The following is a 25,201-nucleotide window of genomic DNA, read 5'->3' on the forward strand; positions in this document are numbered from 1 at the left end:
GATACCAAGCTATGCTAGACTGGATTAAGGAAGGACATGGAGGAAATAGTAAGAGCATGTGCCACATGCCAGTTACTAGGCAAAATGTTGATATCAGTTCCCTTGCACCCTTGGAAATGACTTGCAAGAGTATGACAAATCCATACACATAGATTTTGCAAAATTAGAAAGGTAGCAATTGTAGTATCATTGTAGATATTCAAAGTAAGTAGAAATGTTTCCATGAATTGATTAACTAGATAGCTTGCAGAGTTTCCTCTTACGTACTTCTGGTACAATTTGTCAGATAACTGACCTCTGTTTTATTAAAAATAATGTGCACAATTCATAAGTAAAAATTGTACAAGACATTGGGAAGGCCACACGTGAAGTATAGTGTGCATTTTTGGTTACCCTGTTATGGGAAAGACGTCATTAACCTGGAAAGAATGCAAAGAAAATTTACGAGAATGTTGCCAGGACTCAAGGGCCTGAGTTATAGGGAGAGGTTGGGCGAGCTAGGATTTTATTCATTGGAGCTGAGGGCTGCCCTTATAGAAGTGCATAAAATCATGAAGGGCATAGATAGAGTGAATTCACACAGTCTTCTTCCCAGGGAAACAGAATCAAAAACTAGAGGGCATAAGTTTAAGGTGAGAGGGGGAATATTTAAAAGGGACCTGAGGGGCAACTTCAGGCAGACGGTGGTGCATGTATGGAAAAAACTGCTAGAGCAACTGGCTGAGGCAGATAAAGTAACAATATTTAAGACACTTGGACAGTTACATGGATCATAAAGGTTTAGAGGGACTTTGGTCAAATGCAGGCAAATGGGACTAGCTTAGATGGGCATCTTTGTCAGCATGGGTGAGTTGGGTGGAGGGGCCTTTTTCCATACTGTATGACTCTATGACTCTAAAAAAAACAAAATTCTACATATCACCCTGCTGCTACTGGAGCCGTTAAATGCACATCACAATTCAAGAAAATTTGCAGGGCAGCATGGTAGTTTGATCCTGACCACGGGTTTCTTCCGGGTGCTTCTGTTTTATCAAAAGGATATGGTGGTAGATTAACTGGTTACTGCAAATTACCCCTGGCTGTAGTTTAATGGTAAAGAGGATCAACAGGGGAGTTGATAGGCAAGTGTTAGAGAGAATATATTGCAGGGGTGCGGGGAAATAAGGAGGGGGTATTACTGCCCTGGGAGCTGGCGTGGACTTGATGAGCTGAATAGTCTCCTTCTGTGTTGTCAGAAGTGTAAGATAAATGCTAGGTCCAAATATGAAAAAAAAATCAGTTATCATTAGATAACCATCTTGTAAATATTCTGATAACTCATTGAAACACTCCTTACACTATTACTGGGAAAACACCAATTGAGCTGTTTCTCAAAAGATAGCTTCCAACACAGTTCTCAATGTTGGAGCCAAATTTAGTGCATATAGTATAAGAGAAAGAAACAAAACTTGTGGTAGGAGCAGAGTCAGAGAATGAAGACTGAAATTGAACCAGAACGGAGGAGTGAGAAACTATTACTACAATTGGAATTGGTTGGAATTGGTTTATTATTGTCACATGTGCCAAGGTACAGTGAAAAACTTGTCTTTTTTACCATTCATACAGATCAATTAATTACACAGTGCATTGAGGTAGTACAAGGTAAAACAATAACAGAATGCAGAATAAAGTGTAACAGCTACAGAGAAAGTGCAGTGCAGGTAGACAATAAGGTGCAAGGTCATAACAAGGTAGATCGTGAGGTCAAGAGTCCATCTTATCGTACTAGGGAACCATTCAATAGTCTTATAACAGCGGGATAGAAGCCGTCCTTGAGCCTGGTAGTACGTGCTTTCAGGCTTTGTGTCTTCTGCCCAATGGGAAATGATTTTCTGGAAGAGTTGTATAAATAGCTGGTCCTCACATGCATTTAGTTAAAATGTTTGGCAGTGAGGAGGTTAAGTTTCCAAATATAGATCACGTCTTAACTATCGAAATCAAAGCAGAAATAAGCTGGGCTGAAGAATCAGATCAGCAAAGTACCAGTAGTAAACCTAATATGGGTTGCATTAGAGGTCATGCTATGAGGAGGTCATAATTCAGATCTGAGTCAGAATCAGGTAAATAGGCCCAAAGTGAAAACTTTTAATGTAGGTCAATGACAACCCTTGATGTGGAAAGTTTCTCCTCAGACTCCACCCCAATTGAATCAATGTCTTACTATAATATTTGAAAGTTTTGGTCAAGGGAAGAGGTACCGTCTGAGAGCTGGTGAGTGGTCAAGCTTAATGTATAAAAAGAATTTTTTAATTTAAAATGTAATAAAACTGTGAACAGCTAGCATTCAAAAGGGAAATGTAATGGCAGTCCTTCATGTTTGGAAGAATAAACTACTGTTCTCGGCAATTTGAACTTAGCACTCATACGATGTATAACTTCCAGAGAACACTGCATTAGTCTGATCACCATACTCACTTCTAATTCATCTTCCTCAGCCACCCAAGACTCTCGATGTCTGTACGACCTTCTTAGGTTGATCCCTTGGCCTAGCTGTGCTCTGCTTCATTTCTTTCTCAGTATCTTACCTCACTATCTAGGACATGCCCTCTTCTCGTTATTACCATCAGGGAGGAGGTACGGGAGCCTGAAGACCCACACTCAACAATTCAGAAACAGCTTCTTCCCATCCGCTATCATGTTTCTGGAAGTCCCATGAACACTACCTCATTTTGTTTTGCACAGTTTGTTTATTTTGTAATTTATAATAATTTTATGACTTTGCACTGTACTTTTGCTGCAAAACAACAAATTTCACGTTATGTAGGTCAGTGATAATAAACCTGATTCTGGAAAATTCTGGATTCTAGTTACCCTAGGTGTCAGTGTCCTCTCCCAGGCTAACATCCCCAGCAGTGAGGGTCCCCTAGTTATTATCAGTGAGGTACACTGCCAAGTCTTGTCTTTCACATGCATGACATTGGACTCCCGAAACAGACACCCTATTCCAAGCTCAGTTGTGGCAGGAGATTACAAGAGTGATGGAAACTTTTTTTCAAAGGTGTGCTCAAAGCTTCCTTGTAGAAGAACTGGGAAAAGCTAACCACTCAAAGTGACGAAGAACTATTCAAGATGGTATTGGAAACCTTGAGGCCATGCATTGAAAGCACACAGGAACCCAGCATAAGGAGCAGAGGGAACATAGCACCTCACAAGCTACTGACCTGCCTGCCCATCAGCCAGTCCCTGCCCCATTTGTGGAAGGGTCTGTAGTTCCCACATTGGCCTTATTAGCCATCTCAGAACCTATAAAAGAGTAGAAGGAAGTCATCATCAATCCTGAGGGACTGCTAAGAAGAGGAAGGAAGTTATTCTCTTCCAATTATTTTTCTCTCTGTCTCCATGTATGGAGCTTAATAGGTTGATAGTGACAGTTCAATAAAGAATATAGAAAGTCTCTTTGGACTGATCATTTTCTAAGACGGTGTAAGCAGCTCACGATGTGAAGTGACCTACATATAACAACCTCCACTGACTTTTATTTATAGAGCACTGAAAAAAACAAATAATCTGACTTTTATTTTCGGAGTGAACATAGAGAAAAGAAACTGCGATGGAATGTTTATTTACAACAACAGCCGCCTAATCAAAATGTATAAAAAAATCGGAGTACAGCTGAATCGCACGTTGAGGTATGTTACAAAGAATGCTGATTGTCCTAGAATATTACCAGAAATATCTATTTAAAAATACTTTAAGGTTTTGAAACAAGAATGATGGTTGTTGTTTTTAAATGAGAAACTGATCTATTGATCTATTTAGAAATGTTGGTCAGGTTTTTTTTTAGCAGTTGTACCTTGCATTTAGTTGAGTGCTCAGCTGTGCTTGCATTCTGATAAGACATTTGCTTCATAATTATTTTCTCAGCTCTTGTGGTGGTGTTGTGGGTGTTGTCAATGTGCCCAGTGTGATGATGGAGCCTACTCATAATAAACAAGACTTTGCAGATGCCAGGGAATATCACAATCTGCTTAGAATTATGGGTCAATTTTTGCTTCAGTACTGGAAGGACCTTGGCCTTGGTAAGAAAAAAATGCTACATTATCTATAAAAAGAATCTTCTATGCTCTGTAAAATGTTTATGATCTGCCTTATTTTGTTTTGAAAAGCTCTGACAGAAGTCACAAATTTTGCTACTACCAGTGTCGTCCCGAAATCAATTTTCCCTTTCTGTCCGCTGTAAATAACACAGTGCCCCAAGCTCGATTCGAACAAATACCTTTATTAGCAGTGTACCGCTAGGAGAATTCTCTTCAGCACTCACTAAGAGTCGCTTCCCGAGTTCTCCCCGAACAAAGGGCAGACAGACATTTATACAGGAATTGTCACGCACATCCCATGCAAACGGCGCCGCGAGTTTCAGTCAAGCTATAGAGATCCCGAGACAGCTATCACACCTTTTGTCTTAGTATAATTGAGTTGTAATCAAGGCTTTCAAAGGCAGGTATTACCCTTCATTGTTCAGACCAAGTCTTCACCTCGATGTTAATTACACTCAGTATCGCCACCATCTGACATATCGGAATGGTTCGTTACCGGAAACAAAGGCAGTTAACATACTTAACATTCCGACCTAACTAGTGGGTCAGCAGCTTGCTAGTCCTTGCTAAAGAAATATAAATGCATATATATATATTTTGTTTGTCAGTTATAGGTATGGTTGCAATTCTTAACCCTTCACTTCCTCACCAGTTTAAAAAAAAGTACATAGGGGCACCTGTTGTAACATTAGTCTGCTTCACTAGCAATGGGCGTCAAAGTCAAATTTCTCACACTGCTAGTTCATAGCTTCACAGATCTGATCATCGGGAGCAACTCTCACAGGATCACACCACAATGCAAGCAACATTTTTCCATCCTCTGGGAAATGCTGACAAGGAATAAATACATGCTCCACAAAGGGAGGGGACTGGGGGACAGCAGGGTGCTTCTGGCAGCAGAGAAACCTGTTCCAGGCAGGACAGCTGTGTAAGGTAGGAAAAGGAGTAATGATAACCACATTGTGACGGGGAGAAACAGAACATTGAGACTTTAGAGTCTACCTTCAAGTAGAGCAGGAAAAATGGGCAAAAATACAAAATTAAAGGCTATCTGAATGCGTGCAACATTCATAAGATGCATGATTGATGGCACAAGTAGAAATAAATGAGTATGATCTAGTAGCAATTCCACGGATGTGATTTCAAGTGACCAAGTATGGGAACTCTGGGGTATTGGGATTTTGAAACAATACTCTGAAAGAAAAGAGATTAGAGTAGCCTCTGGATAAAGGATGAGTACAGTACCGAGGTGAGAAATAATCTCGGCTCAGAAGATCAAAATGTAGAATCGCTTTGGGAAAAACAAACAGAAAGAATTCAAATGCTGCATAGTATGATAGAATATAAATCAAGAGTTAATGAGGGCCTGCAAAAAACATACTGTGGTGATCGTGGGCAACTATAATTTTCTTTAAAATTGGGTGCATTTGGTGCAGTCTCTTGGCACAACACATTGCGGAACCAACCGAGGAAGACCTTTTTTAGATCTGATCATTTTTAATGAGATGGATTAATTAATGATCACAGAGAAAGGGATACTCTGGGGAAAGGTGATCATAATAGACCTTCATATTCAGTTTGAGGGTGAGAAATATTGGTCTGAAACTACTGTCTTAAACCTAATGATAGCTGTATAAGTATGAAGGCAAATTTGGCTAAATTGAACTGGGGAAATAGTTTCCGAAAATAGGACAATGGAAAAGCAGCGGTACACGTTTACAGAGATATTTCATAGTTCTCCATAAAGATATATCCCATTGAGCTATTGTAGACTTTTCAAGAAGGTTGATTCATCTCTGGCAAACTTAAGTTATGGATGGTATCAAATTGAAGAAAAGTTGTACAGTGCTGGAAAGATTAGTCGGAAGTCAGAAGATAGGGAAAGTTTAAAAATCAGTGAAGGATGAACAAAAAGGGAGAAAGTATATAGAGTAAGCTAACAAATATAAAAACAGCAACAGCTACTACAGGTATATGAAAAGGAAGAGAGAAGCTCAGGTAAATGTTGATCCCTAGGAGATGTAACAAAAAGTTAAGAATGAGAAATAAGGAAATGATGAAGACTTTGAATAAATATTTTGTTTCTGTCCTCCTTCTGTGTTGTAATAAAGTATCGGAAAGCCATTAAGCTCATTGGATCCATGCTAGCTCCCAGCAGAAAAACCCCACCAATCTAATTCCCCCCTTACTCCCACAAATCCCTGCAGCTCATTCATTTTCACACATCCCCTTTGATTCTACTGGGTAATTTATAGTAGCTAATTAATTTACCTGCACATTTTTGGGGTGGAGGAGCAAATTAGTACACCTGGAGCCAATCCATATGATCACAGAGGGAACATGCAAACTGCAGACAGCACGCAAGATCTATATCTAACCCAGGTCGCTGCAGCTGTGAGGAAGCAGCACTAACTGCTTGGAATTAGAATTGGTTTATTATCGTCACATGCACTGAGGTACAGTGAAAAGCTTGGCTTGCATACTGTTCATAGAGATCAATTCATTACACAGTGCATTTAGGTAGTACAAGGTAAAACAATAACAGAATACATAATAAGGTGTAACAGCTGCAGAGAAAGTGCAGTGCAGGTAGACAATAGGGTGCAAGGTCATCACGAGGTAGATTATGAGGTCAAGAGTCCATTTTATCGTACTAGGATACCATTCAATGGTCTTATAACAGTGGGGTAGAAGCTCTGCTTGAGCCTGGTGTTATTTGCTTTCAGGCTTTTGTATCTTCTGCCTATTGGGAGAGGGGAAAAGAGAGAATGCCCAGAGTGGATACGGTCTTGGATATGCTGCTGCTTTATGGAAGTAACGAGAAGTATAGACTGGTTTGCCACAGTGCTGCCCATAAGTCTTTAAAGATTTCCCAATAACAGTAGGAAATTCAGGGGCAAAAGGAAGGGATGAATAGTCATCATCTTTCGAGCAAAGTCACTAGGCAAACAATTAGTTCTAAAGGCTGACAAATCACTTTGATCTACTGCCCTGTATTCTTAGGTCCTACAAGATATGGTTTCAGGGATGATGGTTGCAATTCTATGATCTTCCAAATTCTCTAGATTCTGGAAGGGTCCCATGGGGTTGGAAAACCACAAATGTAAAGCCCTTACTCAAGAAAGGATGGCTGATAAAATGAAACTGGATATTCTGTACTTGGATTTCCAAATAGCATTCAGTAAGGTACCATGTAAAAGGTTACTGCACAAGGTAAGAGTTCATAGCATTGTATTAACATAGACAGGATTGGCTAACTAACAGAAAGCGGGGTCATGATAAATGGGTCGTTTTCATGTTGTCATTTGTAACTAGCAGGATGTCACAAGGATCAAGCTGGGGCGTAAACTATTTACATTCCACACTATTGACAGAAATGAAGGAACTAAGTGCATTGAGCTAAATTATGCTGATGTGGCAGTTAGGTGGGAAAGTAACCTGTGAGGTGGACACAAAGAATCTGCCAAGTAATTGGCATATGGATTACAATGTAGCCTTATCCACATGAACAGGAAGAACAGAAAAGCAGAGAATTGTTTAAATGGAGAGGTTACAGAATGCTGCTGCATAGAGAGATCTTGATGTTCCCCATCCATGAAACACAAAGTTAGCATGCAGTTATAATAGATAATTAGGAAGGCAAGTGAATGTTGGCCTTTATTGGAAAGGAGATGGTGTGTAAAGGTACAGAAGTCTACCTACAGGTGTAAAAGACTGGTGAGACTACACCTGGATTAATCTGTAGAGTTTTGTTGTTTTTATTTAAGGAGAGATGCACTTATGTGGCTGGCAGTTTGGAGGTGTGCACTGGGTTGATTCTTGTGATGAAATTTTGTGCATATGCTCATTGGATTTTAGAAGAATTAGAGCAGTGGTTTTCAACCTTTTTCATGCCGCAGCCCCCCAGAACGTCCTTGTTAGATGGCGGACCCCCAAAGCCCACAAAATCAAACAATTGATAATTCATGCAGACAACACCTAAATTACTGCACATAGGCCCTATTGCAATCACCGATAATTACCAGCGGTGTCTTTCAGTGTTCAGTTCAAGGTGAAGGTTGTGCCTGTTTTGCACTGCAGAGTTTGTCCAAATGTGGTGGTATGTGCGACCAACATATGCGTATGTCATCCTCAATATTCAATCTTGATCTGTATTTGGTTTTCATGGCAGTAACTGCAGAAGATGCTATTTCGCACAAGTAAGTGGTTGCAAATGGTAACAGAACATTGACGGCTTTGCCGGACAGCAGTGGATACTCCTGGGAACATGCTATCCAGAACGACAACAGTGACATTCGGTTGAACTGCAAGCGCAGAGTCCTGTCAGATGACAGTTCAGCTAATTCTTGTTCACGTCCAGTTAAATCAGTAAGCATGCATTCAAACAGATTTTGAATCCAATCAAACATGCTCGTGTCATCGTCGCCGAAATACTCATGGAAATAATGTGACAGCTGTTGAATATGGTTCAAAACGGTGCTCGCAATGGCCTCTGTCTTAGTCTCGTTCACTGTCAGAAAGTCAGCCAGCAACGGAAACGTATCATAGCTGCCTTGCTCGCATCTTCCCTTCCAGATACGGAGTTTTTCCTGGAAGGAATTGATTTTGTCATGCGTTTTCAGAACATTTGAGCCAGGTCTTTGCAGTGATAGATTTAAGCTGTTCAAAATGTTGAAAATATCTGCAAGATAAGCTAATCTGGCAACCCACATCTCATCTGTCAAGAATTGTGCCAATGATCCGTTATGCTCATTTAGAAAAATGAGCAGTTCATCTCGCAATTCATATACACGCTGCACAACGCGGCCTCGCGACAGCCATCTGACTTCTGTATGTAGCAACAAATGCTTATGCTCAGCTTCCATTTCACGGCATATGTTTTCAAACAAACGATGATTGAACGCCCTGGCTTTGATAAAGTTAATGATTTTAATGCACGTGGAAAACACATCCGCAAGATTTTCATCCATATCCTTTGCAGCCAAAGCCTCACGGTGAATCATGCAGTGGGTTGCTGCTACATGTGGAGCTACTTCTTTCGCTCATGCGACTAGACCCGACTTCGGTCCCGTCATTGCGGCAGCACCATCCGTGCATACTCCAATACACTGTGTCCACGCCAATGCCGATCGTACAAAAAAAGTGTCAAGCACACGGAAAAGTCCTTCCCCGGTTGTACGCCCTGGGAGCGCCTTGCAAAACAAAAAGTCTTCCAAAGCCTCTGCTTCCCAGCAATATTGAACATAAACCAACAACTGCGCAGCACTGGCAACATCAGTACTTTCATCGAGCTGAATCGCAAATCTGACTTGCTGAAGATCAGCTGGCTCTGTATATCTTCCGCCATATCGCCAATTTTTCTGCTTACTGTGTTATCAGTGGAATGGCTTTCAGTTTTTGACTGGATTCTTTTCCCAGTATAACTTCGCACATATCTACTGCTGCAGGCAGTATAAGATCTCCAATTGTGTGAGGCTTTCTGGAACGTGCTATTTGTAATGCTACCAAATATGATGCGTGAAGAGCCTTCTCATTTACAGTGGCGCAGGCTGTCATTTTGCTTTTCTGCTTGAGGTACAGCTCCTTTTGCCGCTCAAAATATTCCTTCGGCTTACTGACAATATCTGGATGCACTGTTGTTAAACAATGCTTCAGTTTCGCTGGTTTCATTGCATCGTTGAACAGTGTTTGCAAACACCCAACACAGAAAGGTTGGTCCGTATTTGTCCCCACTGCGATGAAGCCATATGAAATATATTCTGGATCGTACTTGCGTTGTTTTCTCTTTCGGTCACCCTTATCCCCTTCATCATCAGAATCTTCCAGTTTCTGGTCAGCTTTTCCCTTCAGAAATTTCTCCATACTCAGTAATACACGCTGGACAGTTTAATTACTATTACTGATAAACAAAGTTATCAAAACTAATCTAAAATTTACACGCTTGCGCACTTTTTGTTTAACAGTGACGTCACTGTGGCGTAAATGCACGGTAAGTAAGCAATATTATTAAGGCACACCAACAATGTCACTCAGTCTCGCTAACACTACAGTGCACAACAGAATAGTAGTGAGTAGTGAACACTACTGTCTACTCTGACTACACAAATCGAATATTAAGCAGCAGCTTACCAGAAGGGAACACTGTCTAGGTCTCTAAGATTGTCGCCTATAACAGATAGAATAGATATGGCCGATTTTCTGAATAGTGGAAAACTGGAGCAAGCAAGTAAGCTACATCTTTGTAACAGGTCACTTTTCCATTTTTTTCTTGGCTTGCTCGCGGACCCCTTGGCAACCCGCCGTGGACCCCCAGGGGTCCACGGACCACAGGTTGAAAACCTCTGAATTAGAAGCAACCTTGTTGAATAATGCAAGATTCTGATAAGGTTTGACAAGGTGGATACCGAAATGATATTTCCCTCCTGGGCTAATCTAGAATCTGAGGCGATGTTTCAGAATAAGGGATCACCCAGTTAAGAGGGAGATGAGGAGGCAGTTCTTCTCTGATAATTTGGAATTGTCTTACAAACCAATCGTACAGGTCAATTCATTACACAGTGCAGTTACATTGAGTCAGTACAGAGTGCATTGATGTAGTACAGGTAAAAAAACAATAACAGCACAGAGTAAAGTGTCACAGAGAGGGAATTCCTTCCTTCCCATGAGACTAACTTGAAATACCTAGCCATCTCCAGCTCTGGTCATAAGAAAGAAAAGTTGAAGTAGATACAGAGCAGACAAATTGCACGGCATTACATCATTTCAGGTCTTTTATGTTTGAGAACATTTTAGTTAGGAATGGTGGAACTTGATCTTTAATTTCAGTGCTTTTTATCATTTATTTTGATTTTATCAATTTTGTATTTTTGGGATTGTACAAAGTTAGAGGAGTGGGACAGATTTGTATCCATAACAGTCTAGCAGGTAAAGTCTTTTTTAATCTCCTGTCAAAATATAAAAGTTTTAGCTTGCATATACCAATAATAAGTTTAGCTTCTTTAATTCAATATGTTTGATTAAAACAAATGAATAATACAAATACAGACTCCTGTTGTTGTCTGCCTCACTTATCAAGTTTGGTTGGCTAATTAGTTATTATTGACAATGAAAATATTTCTCATCAATGTGAGTGAGAGGAAATCGACATTTACTGAACAGAAAATTGCATTTGCTCAGAAAGTGTTTTTGATAATGGATAATGGCCTTGGAATGGCCATGCAAGCCTAATAAGTTGATGTGCTTTCAGCTCAAACAGGAATTGTGAAATTCTGGAATGAATTTGGATATGTGTCAACAAATTGGAATTTGCTGCCTTCAAACGCGCTTCAATATAGAAGGAGACGTGCCGTGGAAATTCAGGTTAAAGTCCAGTGTGGCAAGTACCATTTATCTGCTGGGCGAAAATCAAGAAAGATTTAAATTATAATTTCACAAAGATAATCCTCAGAATATTACATCATATTAACAATTATAAAGCTACCCATGGGAGTAAATTACAGTAAGACTCCAATAATCTGATAACCTTGGGACTTTGGTGATGCCGGGATTGGCAGAATTTCCAGACTATTGGATATTACTCCTGTTAATACCCCAACACACTTTCGATTCACTGTTTTAGATGTTAAGTGGGTGTATAATAAAACATGAGTTTAAAGGGAGTGTGGGAAACAGGTGTCTGATGAACCATTTGCTGGGCCATTGAGTTTTCGGAACAATCAGATACCAGATTATTGGAGTTTTACTATATTTTGTAGATACAAGGAAAGAGTCAGGTGATGAAACTCTGATGTAGATTGATGGAGTGAGTAAGGGCTCAATGGGTCAGTTTGCCTCCTTGTATGTTGCACTATTCTATGATCCCATAATGGATTCACACTTTACTCAGCTGGCCCTATTGTTCACTGTCTAGGTTTGCAAAAAAAGCTAACTCAGTGTGTTAGAAGAATCTAGTCTAAGGTAAGTAAGATTGAAAGGGATGCCTTTTTGTGCACAATTTTAGGAGGAGTTAAATGGAAGTGTAAATGATGGAATCTGCCCTGTCAATAGTGAGTGACCTGCTCAAGTAGTGTAAATCAAAAATTTGGGATTGTGTTGTCCATGTTTTAACCCATTAATTGTTCATTTATGAAACCTCCAGATTTTTTTCTCAGTTACATACCTTCCTGGCTTGGATATTTTAAAATTGTTTTTCATAGCATCTGGGCCAAAATCCTGGAACTCCTTGTCTAACAGCACTTCAAAAAGACCTTCTCCACATGGGGTGCATTGGTTCAAGAAGTCAGCTTGGGTCCTTCCTTGGGATATATAAGGATTGATAGTGAATGGTGGCTTGGCCATTGAAACCCATGTAAACCCCCAAAAAATAACAACTGTTCTTAGCTGATGATATGGTTTCTTTTAACTTTGTTTGCTTCAGACCTCTGCTTACGTTGGAGAACATTACCATCTAACCTAGATGTAAATGATAGAGTATTGCCCAACATCTGGGTCTGCTCCATGAACCAAAATCCGCAACAGAATAGGTAGGTGGGGGACATTTACTTCAAAGTTTAGAATGGTTCATTAATAAAACATTATTATAAAAGTGTTAAATATTTATAACAAATTTGTGATAATTTTATTTGAGTCATCATTGTATCATTATCAGTGAAAAGTCATATTTCTGCCTGAATTAATAACTTTCAGATGAGCTCAGAATGGCATATTAAACCTTTGTATTATTCACTATAGTTGTCTGCTTGAGAGAGGTGCATTTTCTTTAGCTGTCCTTTCAATTTGAAGTTACACATGCTTAGAAGACACATAGTGACTCCCTAGTCTTTCCAGCAATGTAAAAGTGGCACAAATTTACTTACCTCCACTGGCTGAATTTGAAGGGCTCAAAATCAGAGATGTGACTGGTGATGTGGTACAAGGGAGTAATGACTGTCATATTTCATGTTGCTGTGAATTATTCCAGTTGACACATAAAGTTAATATTGGCATAAAATAACAGAAAAATTGGAATGTTTTTTTCTCAGAAAATGGTGGAAGGAAATAGTTGTAGCAATCAATGCCAGGAGTCGTGCCCCTGGGGCCTAGATAGGACTGCAAAAAAATTCAATATTCTCACATGTGGTCAAAGTCAATGAAGGCACCATCAAATGCCTTACCCCACCACCAATCATACACACAGATTGAAGATGAAGTCACAGCATCGCTGATTATTTAATGGTCCCAGACCCAGACACCGGGTTCAATTCCGGCCACTGTCTGTAAGGAGTTTGTACGTTCTCTCCGTGTCTGTGTGAGTTTCCTCCAGGTGCTCCGGTTTCCTCCCACATTCCAAAGACGTACGGGTTAGAAAGTTGTGGGCATTCTACGTTGGCGCTGGAAGTGTGGCAACACTTGCGTGCTGCCCCAGAACACTCTACACAAAAGATGCATTTCACTATGTGTTTTGATGTACATGTGACTAATAAAGATGTCTGGTCTGATCTGATCTGATCTGAGATACTGAAAATGCCCTGCATTTAGAGGTTAGCATAAAGGCAGGATCTAGATACAGTGAGTCACGGACTTGAATGTCTGTAACCAGGGCAGGGGAGGATGTGTTGTACAGGTGCTAGCTCACTAAATCATAACATTGCACCCAACTTCTGGTGCAGAGGACTCAGATGAAAATTTCTACTGAAACAGCCTATAAATAGGTTGCTATACTGTATATATAAAATGAAATGCTTAAGACATGGGCAGGCCTGCCAGAAAGCATGTGTGTGAACCACACGTGGTCCCTGAAATGAAAAATGTTAATCACATGGATAAGCTGAAGAAGGCATAGCTGTTCTCCTTAGAGCAAAGAAAGTGGAAATGCAATTTGATAGAAGTGCTCAAAATGATGAAAGGTCTTCACGATATGAATAAGCAAAACTCTACTCATTGCAAGCTGGAAGATTTGTGATGATTAGCCAAAGAACCACTGGTGACATGAACTTTTTCATGCAGTGAGCAGTTATGATCTGGAATTCAACACAGTATTTGGTCATTTGACCTCCTTACTGATGGGAAAAGAGTTACCCAATCTAAAACCACCTTCAAGTACTTGATCAATAGCGACACACAGAGACTGCAAATGCTAGAATCTGGAGCAAAAAACAGGCTGCTGGCGGAGCTCGGCAAGTTAGGCAGCATCTTTGGAGACAAAGACCCTGCATCAAGACCAAGCCGAAACTTCGACTATCCCTTTGCCTCCACAGATGCTGCCTGGCCCATTGAGTTCCTCCAGCAGTCTGTGTTTTGCACTTGATCATCAGCCCTGAAGGCATAACTATTCAAGTACACATTCAAGCATGTAAACGTAGTGAGAATCTCTGCATCCATCAACTTCTCAGGGAGTGAATATACAGAATGTTTACTGCATGGAAATGGGCCCTTTTGCCCAATAAGTCTGTCTCAGCTTTGCATTTCATGAAGCAAATTTGTCAGAATGCCAATATTTTTGCACTAAAATTTCAAAACTACTGACAATTTTGTGTATTTATTACATTTTTAAAATTGAATTTATATTTGAATGCAACAGTGTAATCAAACTCGTAATTGTGATGACCCCCTTTTAATTTTCTTCAGATGTGATATACCAGAACAGCTGCCTCAAATTCCATTAGGAACACTAAATGCGAGATCACTATTATCTAATGAAAAGCAAGAACTATTGGACAAATCAATCCAAAGGCATTGGGAAAAAGCAGCTTCGTTACAATTCCAGGCATGTATTTCTGATAAAATACTCTGTGGTTTGAGTATTTTTCTTGTATTAATCTTCTGGGTGAGAAGAAACTGGAATTTCAGGGTTTTTTTAGTACCTTGTCCTGCATTATTGACTATATTTGCTCCTTTTTAAACTAATTATTGCACATGATGGGTATTAAAATGTATTGCATTAGCTACGTCTTGGAATGTTTGATGTAATTGGAACCAGGTGATCTCAAAGCACAACAGGATCTTTCGTCTTTCTCTCCAAAGTCGATGACAAACTATGTTGCAGGAATACATGGATGTAGATTGCATGGTTTCAGTAGCAATAGTATTGTAAGAACCATGCCCAACCATGTATTAAACAGGTGCACTAATAGGAGGGTCAATGGACAACAATCAGGAGTAAGTGCTCTGCTCATTTTCTACTTTCCTCTTACAAAACAGGATGCTGAAATCTAATTGTAGTATTATCGCTGCTGTTAAATCACTGTGAAAAAATCTCTGCTTTTTCTTCAGCAACTCGTGCACTTATCCAATAAGATGAAAAAATATTCAGCAATCCAATTGTGAATATCTATAAGTAGGTTGAAAGTCTGGCAATTGAATTGTGTCCCTTTGAGACAGAATTTACACACAACAAAGTACTTTGGAAATGAAAGGACTGTTGTAATCCAGAAAACATGGTAGCCAATTTGCATAAAGCAAACTTGAAAAAATGGCCAAATAATCTGTTTTAGAAATAGCGATTGAGGAATAAATATTAGCAGGGGAACCAAGGACAAGTTTTTTTTTCTTTGAAATTATGCATTGCATCTTCTTGCATTAAATTGAGATAGCTGGGGGCTTTGGTTGAACACATTTTAAAAGAAGGTGTCTCAGAACTGGTAGTTATCCATCAGTGCTCCATTAGTGTGGCATTTTAGGCTTTTGTCTGTGACCTTTGGATAAGTCTTGGTTTAACCAAGAGAATTTTTCAAGTGAGTATTTACTTGTTGTTCAGCATAAGGTCCTATTTAAGCATCACTTTCAACACCCCCTGATTTTTCAGTAGCTCCCAACTCTATAATGAATTGCTGTTCCATTCAGGTTAAGAGCATCAGCGTCCTGCATTAACAAATTTCAGCATGTTTAGTAATAGGAAGACTTTCCTCCTCACTGCCATTCACACAATGGATACCATTCCCCCTCCACTTAAGGTTACATCATTAATATGTATTACAAAAGCAAGGAGTTGAATACTAAATCTTGTGGAACTGCACTGGTAACAGCCTTCTAGTCACAAAAGCACTGATTAGTCATTACTCTTTGCTTCATGTGTAGGGATCCAATTTGACACTATTTTTGATCTGGTTGGCTTTTAAAATTGGTACTTTGTCAAAAGCCTGCCTAAAATCCTTGTACTTAATGATTAGGTTTGCCCTCATTAACCATTTCTACCTCCTCAAACAATTCAATCCAGCCTTTGGTGGCACAGTAGTTAACATTGCTGCTTCACAATTGGATGCTGTCCATGTGGACTTTCCATGTTTTCTTTGTAATAGCCTGATGGTACTCTGGTTTCCTCCCACATTCCAAAGATACTTGGTAGGTTAATTGGCTACTCTAAATTTACCCTGTTGGCCCTTAATGAAAGTAACAATCAAAAGGAGTTGATGGGCACTTGAGAGAAAAATAAAGTTGAAGGGGTATAAGGAAATATGGAGCGGGGGAATAAGAATCATGGGATTGCTCCACTGGGAGCTGGCATGTACCCAATGGACTGAATGGCCATTTTCTTGAATAGCACAGTGACACAACAGCTTGTGCCACTGCCTCACAACTCCAGCCACACAGTTTTGTTCTTGTCTTTAAGTGTTGTCTGGATGGAGTCTGCATGTTGTCACCATGATTGCACTGGTTTCCTCTGGGTGTTCTGGTTTCCTCTCATTTCTCAAAGGTGTGTTGGTTGGTAATTTGGCTGCAGTAAGTTGCTGCTTAGTGGCAAAAATAACCAAAAGGGAGAATAAGTTGCAAAGCTACAGGTAAAAAGGGGAATGGGACTGATGGGATTGCTCTGCAGGGAGCTGCCGTGGATCCAGTGGGCTGAATGGCTTACTTCTTCTGTGATGTCGTCTTCCCTTAACAAATCCATGCTGAGTGTCCCTATTGTGCCATTCTGAATAAATGAACCAAGAAAAGACAGGGTCCAAAAGTTGCAAGTTCTTTATAAGCTAGCAGGGCTACCAAGAGTTGCTGAGAAAGTGAAATAGACCCCCTTTCATACAGAGCTGATTTAAACTATTTTTGTCTATGATTTGTAAAACCCTCTAAGCTTCATTTCCTTGGAATCAGGAATCTTGATCTATATGTGATTAGAGACCTATCAATATTACTGACTCCGAATTGCCACCTCAGTTCAGAAGTAACTGGACATGGACAGTGATGATCTTTGCATCCCATGAACAAATAAATTTTAACAAAGTATTGGGGTTATTTATTTCTGTCTGTAATCATTGTCTTGGGCAATGCCTCAAGGATAGCTTTCTGTTTGTAATATAAAGTCAATCTGGAGCAACAATTTTACAGTCAGGGTACAAGTTGAAAATCTCCCTCTTCGTCACCAGCTTTTGCCTGCACCTTGCTAATTATGCTCACTACTATACCCTTAGGTCATGAATTTTTCAACTTTTGTGCATCTCTCCTCCCTTCAGTCCACATTGGCAGCTAAACCTTCAGCTGCCACGACCCCATTCTCTGGAATTCTCATGCTAAATTCCTCCATTTTTTTCCCTTCACTTTTCAAAATATTCTGAAATCCATTTTTCCACCCTACCTGTTTACACTTCAGTAGATTCACTCATTGCACTTTTATCTTCTTTAAGCATTGTGTTTTTTTTCCCCCATATAAAAGGGTTTGGGATATTTTCCATTGAAAGACTCTTCTCTTTTAAAAAAAGATCATCTTTGGTGGCTGTGCAGTTCTTTTTCCAAAGCTTGTATACTATCAGTGATGTGATTTAAAGTAAAATTTGTTTAATTTTCAGAAAACATTTCCAACAGAGCCTTTGATGCACAGATTGCCTTCTGAGTTGAGCAACAAGTTTATTTCTAAGGTAATAAATGCACCTGCATCCTGAATGGAATATTTCTGACGGAGCTTTAACAATATGATCGGCCCTGATACCAATGCTCTGAACCAAGTCTGTTTCACCATTATCCATGTAAAAAAAGAGTTCGTTAGCATAGGTTATAATGTGATTTTTCATTTATTCCTTTTATAGGGCATTACTGTATCAGAATCCAATCTATTCCCTTTATCTTCTCGGAAGAGACAAATTCCAGCTTTTCAAGCCCCACATTATACAAGGTCAAATTCTTCAGAAAGGGTAGCATTCTCCAGGAACAAGCGCTGCAGAAAATCAAGTTGTCAGAAAGTAACAAGAATACGTGGGAAAGTCAGGCCTACTGTCATGCGCTCAGAGAAACAATCCTATACTTCAGTGCATTCTGCAGAAGAAAAATCTATTACAATATCTCTTATGGTAATGTACTCTGACAACTTACGGTCACGGTTTCAATTAAACAATTTTGAACTTTAAAAAGGCACGCAAAATTGTTTTTAGGATGAACTTAAGATGGTGTAGAAGTTATGCTGTAATTAGAATAATTGATTTTAATACTGAGTAGGCAATTTAGATACATCTTTGTGTAATCTTTAAAACAAGTTTTGCTGTATTCATAACTAAAATGCAAAATGGAATTAGTGATCAGAGTACAATGATTCCACTGGTTAATGTGTAACATATTATGAAATAGAATCAAGCCATCTTAACTGGGATTCAAATTTAGAATTGTCAGTTTGTAGAGGATACTTTGTTAGCTTCTGTGCTGTTCATTAAGAAAGCACAGATTCCTAATTCAGTAGTGAAAATGAATAACATATTCATGTTTGAAATAAAGATATTCAGATTAGCCAAGAAATTGTTGAAGAATTTTCAGGGAAATGTTGATATTACCTTGCAAAAGAATAAGTAATTTCTGTGCATTTGTAAATGCAGAAATTGGAAGTTACTGTGATCACATTATGGCATGGTATGACTTCTTCCCAAGCAGCATCTTGCCATCAAAGCTTTATCCCAGATGTTTTGGGTATTCCCTCTGAGTACGTACAAACTATGTATTACTTTGACCTAACATTGACCATAAATTCTAGGCCAATATTTCTTGATTTTTACACAGCTTGCATTGCATTACATCTACTTTGAATTAATTTCAATTGCTATTTCAAGGCTTCCCAATCTAGGAAGGATTGTTGTCAAGTCCTTCAGATGGAGCAAGTCAACACACAGAACATTAAAGTTGAAATTCCACAGAGAAAATTAACAAAGGAGACAACAAATGAAATAATGGCTGTAAGATTTTTTTAAAGTATTATTGAAAGATTTCAAAAATACTTTCCAGATTGTGTTCTTCATCTGCCCCCATTACCATTGACAGGCCCAGTGTAGAAGATGTTTGCTTGGGAATCTTCAGAGTTGATGTGTATTTAAGATGGACATACTGGAGACAGACAATTACCTGTTGGCATCTAGTGCACTTACTCTGCCTATCTGGCATGAGGGATCATGACCCTAAAATTAGTTTCAACACTGATACCAAAAGCAGGCATAATATCATTATCTTCCCACGTATTACCACCTTTCCTTTTCAAATGATCTGTGGGCTTTACAATATCAATTATATTGAAAAGCAAATGCCTACAGAGACTGGGAATTTGAAGTAAAAACAGAACAGGTTGAAAATGCTTTGTATGTTGGGCAGCAAACCTCTGTGGAAAGAGAAAAAAAGAGAAACGTAATTAATTGCCCCTAACAGTGGATGTAACAATTTAAAAGCAAGCAAGTTTGGGATTTCCATACAGGCATTTTGGAATTCAGATGCAGAGCTCTCTCTTTTAGTGAGCTTCTCCTGTATTTACACTGGCAAGTTGTCTCTCCTGTGGCAAATCTGACCTGCCACAGAACCTGAGACCACATAGATTGCAGTGGAGGCTACAAATAAACGGTATAGCAATGGGGATAAAGTAATTATTTAGCTTTGTCTTTTATTATTTTAGATGTTTCCAGCTGGATTTTGTCTTTAATTTATATTTTAAAGGGCATTATTTATGTATGTTTTTTAATAGATTTTAAATGCCTTTGAATATGAAGTGACCCTGAATAGATTTACAGCTGGCATTGTTGGAACAGGGCTTTGCCACCTATTGAAGCTTTCAGAAGGATTTTAGGGATAGGATTTCAGGACACCAGTGAAGGCCTGGCTGTTGCTCAAGCCATACCGCTGGTGCTCAAAGCCCTTAAGGCCAGCCAGGCAGGTGCTGCATGTCTAAAGCTGTTAAGTTGTGGCATGGGAGGTGCTTGATGGGGTGGGCAAGTGGGTAGTTGGGGAGAAGATGTCTTCCCTCCACTTTTTACACTGGGTCTCTGTATGACCCTGATGAATGGACTCAATGTTATCTGTGTCAACATGAATGCTATCTGTCTCACAAGCCCAGTTTATAACTGGATATTTTACCCTTATTCAGTTAAAGTTTTCTGTCATCTTGCTGCAGTTTGCACCATCTTCCAAAATACAATGAGGACAACCACAAGTTAGGAGGACATGTCATTCCATTCTTTTGGAATCTGAGCATTGCTATGAAGTACAGTGGATGTTGAATATTGATAACATTTATTTTAGGCAAGTGAGGAATCCTTTTTCTTCTGAACCCATGGGAAAACAAAATAAGCAAGTCTGCATAGAAGTAGCTACTGTGTGATATATAGCAGTGAGAAAATTAACAACTCCACATGTTTTACAAGTAGAAATTTTGAACTAAAATTTTTGCAGGCAAGTAGATGAGGATAAGAACAATTGAGAATGGAGAAAGTGATAGTGGAGTAATCTGATATGCAGGAACAGAATGGAGATAAGACCCCAAAGGACCAACCATAGTTTAGTTTGCATTCATCCAGGCTTCCTTCCAGCAACTGTCCTTTCCACAAACCTCTCCCAAATGATGCTGGACCTCAGGGTCCCCCTCTTCCCATTTCTAGATCCTGCGATTCTCTCTGACTTAATAAACTTCTAGATCTCATTCACAGTGCTTCCAAATCCATTGAAGCAACTACCCCCAGCCACCTCTCCCTCCCACCAATGCTTCCACATCTTGGGAATCAACTCCTCATTATCCATATGTCTCAACTTTCAGCAGTTATGCTAATATTCTTGGAAATACCTGGTATCCTCCTTTGCATAACTCAAAGACACCAGGAATAAATCAAAAGTACTGGTTAGATTGACTAGAACCATCCTGGTTCTGCTGGTTCCCAGGACCATCCTGATCTTATCAGAAATATGCCTGTGAATGATTTTCCTCCCATAAGATTTCCCAGGAAGCATCATGACCGAAAATCTGTCAGATGTCAAAACAATGGGAAGATTGATCCATAAATGAATTATATTTCATAAATCCTGGAACTGAGCCATCAAGATTTTTGTATTGCTTTTATAATGTAGCATTTTTATTTGCAGATTCCAGTTCATGTTTGTGATAAAGATCCTACATCATCAAGCAGTAAGACACCTAAAAACATTTATTCTGTTCTGAGTAAAACTGATTCTTAATGCCACATGCAGTTTGCTTGGATACTATTTTTCCTGTTGGAAGGTTACTTAAATTGTGGAATATCAATTTTATTAAATGGACAGATTTTTAAAATATTATTGTTTCTTCTATAATTTTATGATGCTGTTAAGAGAACAACGTAGATATACTATTTGAAAATGCTGAATTATTTCATTTCGTGCGTTTGCCCATGAACATTTATGGTCTACTCTTTGAAACATAGGCAGTTACTTGTTCTTTGGATGAGCACAATCAGCACTGACAGGGTGTTCAACTGTTCTGTTTTAGCTAAACTTTACCTTAGAATGGTATCTTGTAATGGAATAAATAGCACAGGGAATGGAGGAGAAAATGTGCAGACAGATATAAAAGCACAAGAAATGGGAGTAGAGTGTCCCATACAATCCATCAAGCCAACTCCATCAATTAGTAAGATCATAGCTAACTTCACCTTGTTCTCAACTTCACTAATCTGTCTGTTCAAGAAGTAAAAAGGAAAGATTAGAAGCAAAGTGGAGAATAAGAGAGAGCGTCAGAATTGAAGAAAAGAGAAATAGGAATGAAGTGAAAAGGAGGAAATGGGGGTGGGGAGAGAAAGGAGAAAAAGCAGAAAGATGGATGACCATGTAAAGAAGAAAAAAAAATTTGAAAGAAAGACAGTTGAAGATTACAGGGACCAAAGTAAAAGTAATAGACTAAAGAAGCAGTGGCAAGAGAGAACAAAAATAAAGAAGGAATCTGACAGACTGCTACATAATTGAAGGACTAGGAGAATTTTAAGTCTGAGAATATAGCATTTTTGTATTTGTGCTAAAACCTATAACTGACCAGGGTCAAAGAACACAGGAAAGAATGCAAGGCAGGCCCTGTAAACTTGAAGTGGTGAGACCAGCTCAGAAAAATTTGAAAACTGTTAGTTTACAATGAATGGCTGTTTTGCACTATTAAGATAATTCTGCAAGTGTTCTGAATCTAATTTCAGATATTAGTCGGTGCCTTTATGCAAAATCCCAGTCTTCATTTGCATTAGTCCATTTACACTACTTGAGACCAATTCCATCAAGATGTGGTTAATCATGATAAATGCATTAATTTGCAGGCAACCATATGACACAAGCATTAGTAAAGAAAGAACCTAAGAATGGAGATACTGTTGAATCTGTATATAAACCATGTTTTCGATGGAAAGTAAAGGAAAATGTAATAGTTTGTTCTAACACTGAGAGGTGAGCTAAAAATATTGTTTTTAAGTGAAATAATATGGAACTGGAGATGGATAAGGTTTTACTGCTTCATTGAGCTTAAGATTTTAAGCATAATTTATTTAAGTATATTGATTTATTTTAAGACCAGGTTTATTTTTTGTACTTTCTAAATTCAAGGTTCTCAATGAATTGAATGAAATGGTATTTCTTTATATCTACTCAATTCCATTCAATTGTTCATAACATCATTGTGAAAGGGAAAGATCAAAGATTTATAATGGTACACAGTGTACAGTCATTGTCACAAAATATAGTTGATCATTTCACAGGCCGTTCCTGGGTTAAGAATGCCCAACTTATGGACCCTCCCTACATATCAACGAGCTCCTATAATATTAAATTCAAAAGTCTGACGTACATACCAAAGTTCATTCCAAAGAATGGCAGAACTAGTTTCCCCTCTCTCTCCACTTCTGGTAATTATTTTTAATCAGTCTTATGTGCATTCATTAAAATACTGTGGAGATATGGTTACCATATCAAATAACTTTTGTGTATTTTTTGACACGGACAAAATCGACTCATGGACGTCTATAAAAATAGACGTTTGTTACCCAGGGACAGTCTGTAATACATTTTCTTGTAAAATGTAGTGCAACAAACAAAAAAACATGAAACCAGGAAGAATTAAATTAAATAGTACTTAGTGAAGATAACTCAAACATTACCACTGTATTGAACTCTCATTGATAATTTTATACTCAAATTTCAGAATGGTCATTCATTCTCTGCTCTTTGCAGCATTATAGAACAAGTCGACCTCACAAAGTCCATTATCAGTAATGGAACAGTAGAAAGAATTGTAACCTGCTTTCGGTAGGTTTTTATATTCAGTCCTTTAAAGTGCTGAGGTTGCATGTTGTAAATTATTTGTAGAAATGTGACGATTATTATGCTCCATGCATATAATAATTTGCATAGATAAAATACTTTATTTACGTAAAAAATTCCAAGTATCAGTAGTTTATTCACCCCCCACCCTTTACCCCCAATAGTACTACGAAAAGAAAGAAAAAATAAATTAGAAGGTTAAGCATGGAAAAGCATGCCATCATATTGTGTTGGCATTAAGCTACTAATGTCACTTTCTTTGAATAAAGAACTGATTTTTAAATAAAGTATAGATGATGCTTACAAAGTATTTTTTGATTGCAATCAAGGAATCTCTTGAGTCATTTCATACCACTGGACTACCATATACCAAAGGAGAAACTTAATCATTTGGCAGCGGAAGAACTAGTTACCTTCCCCATGGTAGGTCTGTGTAAGCCATTTGTAGTATAATACATTACAGTGAAAGATCTTGTTACTATAATTATTGGTCTATAATGTTTGATATTTAGCTTCTCCGACCTTTTAAGTGCAGACTGCAAACCGGAAAATCCGGAATGCAGTGAACTCAGCAATTAATGCAATAGAAAAATACTTGACGTTGAGATCTTTCTGGGCCAAGAGAGATTGTTTGTTTACCTTTCCATTAATAAGTCCCTGCACATGCCATCCATTTTAGGATTGTGACAGAATTCATTGGAGAGGATGTGACATAATGAGAGGGGCAGACAAGCTCCCCTTGAGCTTTGTAGAGCTTCCAGCAGCCATCTTGGCAATTGGGTTACATTGGGAATTATGTATTTCTAAATATATCTTGCTCTTTGGGCATCCAGAATAAACACCAGGGGAATTTTACTCTAATCACTGTCATCGAGTTGTAGCTAGTCTGAAAAAGCATACTTCTCCTAGTTATTTGCAAAGTCCCACTGAAAATCTAAGAAGCAAGAACAATGGATCCCTGGCCCTTCCCAATTACATAGAAATGTTTAGGGTGTGTACTGGTACCGTTGCCAGATATTTAAATAAATTGATCACAGCAACTCTATTTGGTTGATGTGTTTGCTAGACCCTAAATAAAATAAGGAGGGAACACTCACAGAAAGTCTTTTAAGGCTATCCTTTCCTTTCTAACTTTCTTCTTCACCTCTTTCTTCCTGAAGTACCATAGTAAACCTTGCAACTTTGGCAATTTTAAGACTCATAAACCATAGTTTCCATATTTAGCTGACCGTAGTGTGCCTTTTTTTGTAGCACAACTACTTTATGCATTACGAGAAAAGTTTGAGGAAGCGGCTCCAATCTTCAGCCGAAAGTGTGATCAGCAGGGCTCAGGAATTGGAGCAGAAAATGCAGAAGGCGGAGACACAGCTAATACAAACCAAAGAGAAACTGAAGTTCTATCAGAAAGTCGTGGCACTGTTATTGAGCCAGAATCATACCGTATGTAAATCCTGACTTACTATTTAATTATATTGAAACAAATAACTTTAATCCTCCACAAATTCAATACTGATGGACTAAAGTTTAAACAAAGGAAAAAAATTGAAAGCATTTTTGTTCTCCCATTTTTCCATTTTATTTTCTCAGTGGTAATCTTATTTCACACTGGAACTCAGAATGAGTGTGTAGTTTTACCTATGTGATTTGAT

At 38.7% G+C, this 25,201-nt stretch overlaps 1 protein-coding gene across 1 annotated transcript in view; it reads left to right on the top strand.

Annotated features, from left to right (window-relative positions):
• LOC127569669 (ATPase MORC2-like) overlaps window positions 1-25,000 on the top strand; it is a 42,968-nt gene extending 17,968 nt beyond the window's left edge. Inside the window, exons 13-21 of the mRNA XM_052014470.1 lie at window positions 3,525-3,668; window positions 3,904-4,058; window positions 11,323-11,451; window positions 12,493-12,598; window positions 14,682-14,820; window positions 17,834-17,902; window positions 18,071-18,331; window positions 21,363-21,405; window positions 24,804-25,000. Of these exons, the coding sequence (XP_051870430.1) occupies window positions 3,525-3,668; window positions 3,904-4,058; window positions 11,323-11,451; window positions 12,493-12,598; window positions 14,682-14,820; window positions 17,834-17,902; window positions 18,071-18,331; window positions 21,363-21,405; window positions 24,804-25,000 (1,243 nt within the window). The remainder of the gene's footprint in view (window positions 1-3,524; window positions 3,669-3,903; window positions 4,059-11,322; window positions 11,452-12,492; window positions 12,599-14,681; window positions 14,821-17,833; window positions 17,903-18,070; window positions 18,332-21,362; window positions 21,406-24,803) is intronic.
• The last annotated feature ends 201 nt before the right edge of the window (window positions 25,001-25,201 follow it).

Source organism: Pristis pectinata, chromosome 4, assembly GCF_009764475.1.
Source record: "Pristis pectinata isolate sPriPec2 chromosome 4, sPriPec2.1.pri, whole genome shotgun sequence".
Taxonomy (NCBI): Eukaryota; Metazoa; Chordata; class Chondrichthyes; order Rhinopristiformes; family Pristidae; genus Pristis; species Pristis pectinata.